The 9,710-nt window shown below is 41.2% G+C and overlaps 1 protein-coding gene across 1 annotated transcript in view; it reads right to left on the bottom strand.

Moving 5' to 3' along the window:
- Positions 1-6,228: 6,228 nt before the first annotated feature.
- Positions 6,229-9,710, bottom strand: part of RBL1 (RB transcriptional corepressor like 1) — a 99,332-nt gene continuing 95,850 nt past the window's right edge. The window contains exon 22 of the mRNA XM_073606322.1: positions 6,229-8,040. Coding sequence (XP_073462423.1) covers positions 7,873-8,040 — 168 coding nt within the window. The 3' untranslated portion in view covers positions 6,229-7,872. The remainder of the gene's footprint in view (positions 8,041-9,710) is intronic.

Genomic DNA, 9,710 nt, shown 5'->3' on the forward strand with positions numbered 1-9,710 from the left:
TGGCCTTCGAATATAATTTAGTATATGTATCCTGTGCTATGTGTCTCTTGTAGGAATATTATTTCTACAGAGTATCTTTCCAGTTCCCTTAACACCATATGTCTTTTCTGAGGAGTTCAAGCCTCTTATATGTTAAAAAAGTCATAGCAATCATCATTTTTTTTTCTTCTCATCTCTCTCCTCCTGCCCCCACCCCCCCCCCCCAAGAATAGAGGGGGAGGGGGGCCCCCACAACAGGGGCAGAAGGGGGGTAACCCCTCCCAAGCAGCACCAGAAAGATGGCCAACACATGAAAATCCACAGAACATATCCCCCCCACCCCTTATTTGTTGGTATTTTGACCTCATGGTCTTTGAGCAGAATTCTAATTCTTTCTTTAGGGACTCCCTTGTCCCTCTGCTCTTTTGGGCCTGAGGTGGAATGCTATCTGGCACTGTCGAATCAACCTCCCCTACTGTCGGAGAGGTGATTCAAGGGCCCGCCGAGTGTCCGAGTCTCCATCCCCTCCATGTATATAATTTTCTCCTTTCTTCTATCCTCCTTCCCCCCCCCCCCCCCTTCAGTCCAGACTCCATCACATTTTATTGCGTATTGAGTTCAGGTCATTGTTCTTGCTCTAGTTTTGTTTTTCTCAGGTTTCCTAAGTTTTGCAGAATGACCATTTTTCCTGCCAAAACATGAGGGGAGGCCCCAATTATATTGGATTTCATGTTCCTTTAGTTCCTTCCTCCTTCTTCTTAGAGTTTCTTGTGAAAAGTATTGGAAGATTTGTATAATATTTTCCTCAAATTTAATTGGTGACTTGCCCCTCATGTTTCCCCAGAATCATTTTTTTTCCTCCCAATTATCAAATCTAACTATAATATATCTTTTGCTTTCCATCGGGATTCCTTTCATACTTCGTCTGTGGGCTCTTTTTTTCAATTTCTATTAGGTTTGTTGCCTCTTTACCAAGTAATGGGTTAAATATCTTCTTTATTGTTTCTGGTAAATCTTCTGTCTGGGTGGATTTGGGAAGGCCGCGTATTCTTAGATTCTTCCTTCTATCTCTGTTCTCTTGGTCTTCTAAACTATAAGCCTGTTCCTGTTCTTTTTTTAAAGATTTTATTTCTTCCTTTAGTTCTTTTATTGTGATTGTGTGACAGTCTGTTGTTTTCTCTACTTCCTCTACTCTTGAGAGCATGTGTCCCAGGTCTTTGTGAATTATCGCCATTTCTTAATGGGGAATTTTCAATTTTTAAGGAATTTTACAAGGCCGCAAACATAGTTTCCATATCTATTTTGTTGGCAGTTGAGCTTTCCTCTGTTGTTCCTCATCTTTCCCTGCCTCCAGCTCTAACTCAGTCTTGTTCTATTCTAGATTCTGAAAGTGTACTTGTTTCTGAGGGTATTTTATTCTGGCCTTTTTTCTCTCTTTTTTTTTTTTTTTCTTAGTCTGTTTGGCGGCCTTTAGTGCTTTCTTGTTTTTCTGTTGTTTGCTTATCTCCATTCCCTGCTTGCATTACAAATTTATTCATAGGGCCTGGGCTGGGGCTTAGGCTAGGACTGGGTGATTTTGGAACTGCTCCTTCTCTCGCCGACTCCCCCCTCATATTTTTCCTTGATTTCCCTTTTTTTTTCCCCCTTGAGAGCCCTTACAGATTGTCCAATGGTATGGCAGCATGAGGATCAGAAAGCAACACGGTGGTGGGGTGGTGAGTATTGTGGTCTATTTTTTTAACAAGAAATCACCATAGACCTTTGGTCTCTAGAGTCTTAGTCCTATTCCTCTCAGGGGCCAGTTCACGTCGGCTACTGGGCCCACAAAACACACAGTGCTTTAAGGGCTTGTCAAGCACACAGGTGAGTACAAATTTAATCAGAGCAGGGATATTTAAAGCAATACAACTTCTTCAAGAAATTCCATCCATGTAAACCTTGGTATGCTGTGTGTATAGAACCAACAGTCTATTCAGGAAAGTGCCTCCAAATGCATCTGTATGTCACACATGCTATATATGTCATAGATGCTATATGTGTAAGATGTAGATGTACAGGTTGTACTCACGACTCCCACTTTCTTCTGTATAGTCTCTTTTCCTTCTATGTTTGGTTATTGCTCTACCGCCTCTCAAATTCCTCCACGCTTAACAGTGGAAAAAACAAAAAAAGAGGGGGGCCACGTCTTTGCTCCGCAAGGTCTTCGTGACGGGGCAAGGCCTGGGGAGTTCAGGGCTATTCCATCTAGAGGGGATGAGGGGATGAGAGACCGAACGCTCCTACGGCGTGCTCTGAGCCAGTGCCATTACTCCCTCCTAGCCGTCAGACTGTTTTGATGTTGATTTTTCAAAGCAGCTGTGTTCTGTCAGATTAGCAAACCTGTGAGATCAGCAGGCTTGCCACTGCTTTTAAAATTCAACATCTAAACAGTCAGACGGATTAATAAATACTGTATTTCACTATATAAGCTCAGTTTACTGTTAAAAATAAATGTGAAATGCATGGTGGGTATAACAAGATGTCCACTTGCTGCCTTCTTACTGTATACGAGTGCGGGGTGTAGCAAGATGGCGGTGACCGAACGTCACTTCCGTTACAAAATGTGATGGGTCGCCTAATCTGACGAAACATCGGCTGGGCTTTTTTCCCCCCACACCAATGGCTGCTCATAAAGTTCTATATCTCTGCACACCAATATCACACTAAAAATGGTCACTATTGAAAGAATACTTTTATAGTGTGGGGCGGGACTAAGAGCAATGAGCCATGATTGGAGGCTGCCATGATGACTCTATCCAGTCATGGCTCTGACAGTGCTCTATGCCCTGACTAGGCAGAGTTTTCATTGCTTAAGCCAATTAGGGCTGCACAGTGCATTGTGGTCATTTGGCGGGCCGAACAATCGGTCGAATGCCCCGATAATTCGGGTGTGTCAACAATTCCTTGATGTCAAGAGAAAAAGGGGGTGACAAGCACATTTGACAGCTCTTGTGTACCATCAAATGAAGGAAGATCTGTCAAGTTATGAGACCCAGTATATCACTTGCTCTTTGACAGTCTGCTGAAACCTCTCTGTTGCATTATTGTCTCTTTGTAATATCTTTTTTTTTTGTAAATATTTTATTTGCATCATATTTTGAAAAGTGTTCAAACTCTATTTAATTCAAAGAATCCCCGTCCCTTTAAGGCCCCTTTCACACGATGAGCCCGCTCCGATCTGCCTGTCCGTTTTTCAGGCGGATTCGAGCGGGCCACCCATTGACTCCTATGGGCAGACGGGTGTCAGCGGAGAGGTGTCCTCTGACACCTGCCTGCCATCTGCTCCGCTAAAAACAGACATTTGGCGATACGTTCAGCCATCCGTCTGGCGGATTGGATCAAATGAGATCTGATGAAAACGGACATGCTGTCTGTTTTCATCCAATCTCCCCATAGAAATCAGCGGGGCTCTGACAGGTCCCTCCCCGCTCAGTGAGCTGAGACGGACCCGTCATCCACCGGCTCAGCAGGGATCAACGGAGCGATATCCCACTGAGCTGGCGGACTCCGCAGAGCGGATCTGCCTCACATGGAAGGGGCAGAAGAAGGCACTACCACATGATAAATCTGAATATACTTGTTGGTGATAGTGTGTGTACAGACGTTTATTTTAAAATCATAATTGTTATTGCTAATCTTGTTTTGACTTCTCTGTAAAAGTGGATGGTGATAGTTTAAAGGGTTAATTACTTTGTTAACTTAATCCAGTGACAATTGCTCTGGCACCTAGATTGTGGTCCCGCGAGATGGAGAATCTATGTGCACGGTGAGGCTGAGAGTGTCATTGTTGCCTAACAGATACACACATACTCAAAGTAGACACAAAAGTGGAGAAGGAGAGTTGTCTACCACCCAAGCAAAAAACAGACAACACAAGCATCTTCAACAAAAGGTCACACACATTGACAGATGCAGATACCGAAGGGTTTAAAATTTGTTAAATCATGCAAATTAAATATTAATGCATTCATTCAATGTATAATGTTAGGAAAAAACATTCCTTTAAAAATCCAGGTACATTTAAATGTATTGGGGATGCGCAGTGTACCAAGTTAGGAATAAAATCCAGTTTATGTTAATCCTCACAAGACATTTTTCATAGAACCATGGGTTGTATCCAGGTGATTGTACACAGGCAAAAACTTGTTAGAGCTGCCTCTAATGCACACTTATATAACTCCACCAACTCCATGACATTCCTTTTCTTTTTTTTTTTTTTTTGTTAGTGTCCTTAGATGATGGAGATGTTCTCTGGACAATTATTTTTATTTATGAAAGAGGTAGTAAACCCAAAAGCAAACATTTATTTTTTTGCAGCTCATCAATTCTTAGATTTGAGAGTGACATTCATTTTAAGACTGTCTTTCATTTTCACCTGGTGAGTCAGTAAATATGTTGTTAAACAGAACATGCTCTCCTGCAAATGTAGCAGTTTACCGGGTTGCTGACTTTTAATAAACAAACGACTGGAGCTCCGCTTTAAGGTAACTGCATCACGCCTCCTGGATGATGCCTACTTGCCCACCTTTTCCACTGGCTCCTATATGTGAACATGCACAACCTTTTCAATTTCTCACTCCATAACTGTCAGTACCCCACTAGGGTTCCCCTCGTTGCAATAGCAGATCACAAGAACAAGGGAGCTGGGGTAAAAGGTCCAAATAGCATGAATTCTGCAGACAGCAGGAAACCTTAAATAATGCACAGGGTAATATCTGTTCCATTGTCCCAGAGCAAAGTACTATTTCGACACTGCTCCCATTACCTTACTCTTGCTTTTTGTCAGGTACACAACATGCAGCCTGTCTGACAAAAACAGATTTCCCTGCCACCATGTCTAAATTATTAATTGGAAAACTCTTGCCACTTCTAGAACCTTTGATTTCCAAAAGGCCAAAAATGCTACACGTCCTCAATACCCCGCCCTGCAGCCACTTGGAAAACATCATAGGTTCTTAGGAGACCGTGGGACCATTCACAGCTTGCAATGCCGTTCACGCACGTGCAGCAGGCTATGAAGCCACAAGGAGTCACAGTCGGCTATCCACAGTTAGATGCTACCTGCACCCGAAGACAAAAATCTGGGTCGGGTGAGGACATCACTGGATCCTAAAATAGGTAAGTGTTTTTAAGGCTGCTGACTTTCAAATTTTTTTTTACAGGGAGAAGATCCTCTTTAAAAGGATGTTCCCTATTTTAATGATTCTGTTGATAGTCTTCTGTAAGCCCTCTTAAAAGGTCTTTACCCTTGCCAATTATGCCCCGCAGTCAGCTATTGTCCATTTTCTAGACAGTTGCTAACCAGAGGACACAAACCTGCCTTTGATGACCCCTTAATCTTAGAAAAATTACAGCTGATGCCATCAGCATTGTTTTATTGCTCCAGAGGATGTCGTTCGCCAAGTCTGTAGAATGTCCTCAATCAATGTACATAAGCACAAGATTTTTGTGGCTAAAAGCTTTGGTCTGCTGAACCTGCTTGTAAAAAAGCATGCCTTTTCATGGTGAACACATATTTGAAGAATCCCTTAATCCCAAGTAGAAAAAAAGTCTCTTAATATTTCTTTTCAGGAAAATCATTTTATTCACTCTCCCCAGGCGTGTACTTCCAAAACAAGGATCTTCTTTTGTCGCAAGTCCAATAAAGCCTACCCAGAAGGCCAGCTAACAATGAAGGGGTACTCCCACTCTTAAGGGTGAGTGAACGTCTGTGGGTGTATGCGCCAGCCTGGATTTGAGACATCCCAGATCTTGACTGAATTATTCACAATGTAAATTTAGTAAATCTTACGCATAATCTGTCTCACTTCTCCTGTTTAGCTTTGCTGTGAAAAAATGTCCCCAATTCGATCCCATTTTCCCATTTCCAAATCTGTCACATACCTTGTCAAATCTTCAGTTAGCTGCCTAGGATCCCATGAAGAGAGAGGGGGGAGGTCACAAAAATATGCAGGAGGAAGGAAAATAAAAAGACTGTGGCATGCATATACATCGCTAAAAGAAAAGCAGCTTGAATTGCAACTGGTAACATCACATTGATCTGCCCATTGCCTCCTGAGCATATGTTTACCACATATGCCACTGAATTCAAAGCCAGGCAAACCATTCCACGCATGCACCATCAGTGATAAGAACCCATTACTTATAAATGTATACAACCTTGATCCCTCCTTACATGCAAAACAAGTATTCATAAAACAGACAACAGCAGAAGGGAAAGAAAGGAGCCTTTATTGTATATTTATACACATGTGCAAATCACACAAGAAACCTGAGACCCTTTGGGGAGTCTTTAAGATATCACTCCACATAAGAATCAGACCAAGAAATTCATTATGTACAATTCATAAAAAGTTATTACAAATATAACGAATGTGTAGATACTACACAACAATGTCTAGCTTAAGATGCGCAATAAAATGAGCCTGTCAAGAGGATGAGATTCACTATTACAAAAGCAGAATATAAAACTGGGCAAAGTGTTTGCTGCAGAAGGACTAAAATACTTTGTTTTATTAAAAATATAAAATGGTTTCTTTAAAAAAAAAAAACACACACCTCACATCTATAGCGATTGGATGTACTTGGCAAAGCTACAGTGTCTGGAGAACAGTACATTCTCAATCAACAAGAGAATTATAAAACCATACTACAGACTGCTAAAACCATGTATACACATAAAAACCTTGCATACAATTAGAGATATTGCAATGCAGTATGCTACTTTACTCATCTCATATTATGCAACATTGCATAACTTCAAATGTTATGAATATTTTAAAAAAAACTTAATTGGGGGGGGGGGGGATGTGTCTTTGCAATGCACACATATTCTCTTTTGTTTTGTTTCTTTAGAGAGGTTAAAAGTACTAAACATAGCTCTTGATCCTGCCAGAAAGCCAGTGAGCTTCTACCATCCGGTAATGAGCTGAACTAGCAATGCCTCAGCTGCACTGAAATACCATGTAGTGGTATCAGCCCTTCAACATTCTCCCCGTGGACTGAAACTCTGCAACGGCTTACAACACTACTTCGGTAATGTAGCAATGTGAATCCCATGTACTGTAACATTACAGTTTCCATTTGTCAGTACAAACAGGAAATGTAGAAACTCATTTACTGGCAGATTAACATTTTACTGTACCTGCAGTGATTTTAAAGAAACATATGGACATGTGCTTGTAATGCATATCCCCCCCCCCCCCCCCCCGAGACATACACTTAAAAGTTCACAAGACACACCTTCCCCTAAAGCAAATAATCCACATAAAACTGATCAATTAATTTATTTACCCAGAATTCTATATTGGGTATAAAAAGATCTTGAAACTAAAACAGGTAGACTGACCCTTAAAGTAAAAAAGCCAAGTTTTGTAGATTGTGCAAAGTATAATAAAATTCCCAGTAGTAACTGCTGGGCTTCTTAGGCAGGGTTCACCTGATAAAAATGCAAGGCACTAAGGCAGTACACATTTTGTCATAATGCTTAAAGGGAGCACTTGCTTGCGTTTTAGCACCCAAATTCATATATTAATACTCAATTTCTGTGAGCAGAAAATGCAGAGTCCCCTCTTGACATTTTTACATACAAGGAATTAATGCCATCGACAAAAGATACTAAATGATTAACACTGTGGAGCTCCTTTATAAAAATTTTTAGGACAACAGAAGTAAAAAATGCTGGTCATGGCCACCAAAATACTCGCTACTGTTCCTAAAATAAGCTCTTAAACATTTGGCTGCTATGTGCAGCACTCGCTCTTTTTTTTAAATAAATAAGTCCCAGTGTAGAATTTAGAGCTGTAACATAGTGCAATGTGCAGGTAAAAGGACGCACAGACAGACTTATAACCATTAGTGGTTAGCTCTTTCGCTAACAACATCCTGAAGACGTTTTAGCAAGGCGTCATCGTTTTCCTGGCACAGGCGTTTAGCCGGGGAATCGGAATCGCTGTCAATTGTTATTGCTCGTTTACGGCTCCTCTGGTCCTGTTTAATCATGCAATTTATATCCATCAGGCTCTAAATTGAAAGAGAAGGTAAGCGTCAGTCCAGAGACAAAAGGAGAAAAATAAAATAAAACACACACACACACACACACAGCAAGGCTTTTTTATAAATGTATTCTACATACAACCATACACTGCTCCTAAATAAAAGGCTAAAATGATAAATTCATTATGCCCGAGACCATCATACGCACTATGCTTTCACCAACTGGGCTCTTTCACACAGGCGGGGACCACCAGCGGATCCGCCTGCTCAACGGGAGGTCTGTCCACAGATGCCTGCTGAGCAGGTGGATGACACAGCCCACTCTCCTCAATGGGTGGTCGGATGTAAACAGAATGCCGGTCCGTTTACATCCGACTGTCATCTGATAGATGGAACAGATCCTCCATCCGTCGGGTTTTTAGTGGATAGGATGTCAGGCATCCGTTTACATGCTCCAGAGAGGGCAATGGATTAGGGCTGAAATAACTAAATCGATTATGAAATTAATCGATTACTATTTTCATAATCGATCAGCCAGTAACATAACGGGGTTAAAAAAAAAATAAATAAATAAAATGAGCCCTTTATAGTACAAAAAGAGCAAATAATCGCTACTGTAAATATTACTTTCACAGTTCTACAGTAAAAAATTAACCCCTTACAGTAGTGATTATCTTCTTTTTTGTACTATAAAGGGCTAATTTTAGGTTTTTTTTAACCCCATTATGTTACTAAACGTCTTAGGCCTGGTTCACATCTATGTGTTTTTTGCAGAAACGCACTACAGTTCATTTAACATGGTTTCCTATGGGACACGTTCATATCTATGCTTTTTTCAGCCGCTGCGTATTTGGAAAGGGTCAGGGACTTTTTTTTTTTAAAAACGCAAAACGGTGATTTTTTGGTTCAATATATTTCAATGGAGACACTGCAGAAAAGCATGTAATGTGTTTTTGCAGCAATGTGTTATTTTATCTGCCCAACAACAAATTGGCCAAAAAAATATGTAAAAACGCAAATCGCAGCAAAATCACATGTGCAAAAATCAAAAAACACACAACAGAGCACTGCAGAAACAGATCAAAAGCAAACTGCATAGGTGTGTGCCGAGTCTTATGCTGGTAACACAGATCAATTTTCAGACGAGACATCTTTTTACATTCGCTGAATGAAAGGTGGTTTGAAATTTTCACTTGTTTTTAACATTCTGTTTTTGAAAATGAATGTAATTTCTGAATGAAAATCACACACACGGTCTGATAATTCCTTTCACCAAGAAATTTTCTATCTCCAAATTTTCTCATCATCGTGTTTGAAAATGAACGTTGTTTTGACCCCACTAACGATTAGAAAATCGAACGAACGTTCTTAAAATGACTTTTTTTTTTTGAAGGAAGACATTTTTTTTTTTTAACCACTTCCTGACCGGCGCACGCCGGATGTATGTCGGCAGAATGGCACGGCTGGGCAAATGGGCGTACAGGTACGTTGAATTTCCTGCCGTGCCATTGCGTGCACGTGCCGGCCGGGAGCTCCGCGAGTTGGGTCGCAGGTCCTGCGGACTCTATCGCCGCGGGGACACCCGCGATCGCCTCACGTAGAGGACGAACGGGGAGATGCTGATGTAAACAGCATCTCCCCGTTCTGCCTAGTGACAGTGTCACTGATCTCTGCTCCCCGTCATTGGGAGCAGAGAT

Source organism: Aquarana catesbeiana, linkage group LG12 (genome assembly GCF_042186555.1).
Source record: "Aquarana catesbeiana isolate 2022-GZ linkage group LG12, ASM4218655v1, whole genome shotgun sequence".
NCBI classification, from domain to species: domain Eukaryota; kingdom Metazoa; phylum Chordata; class Amphibia; order Anura; family Ranidae; genus Aquarana; species Aquarana catesbeiana.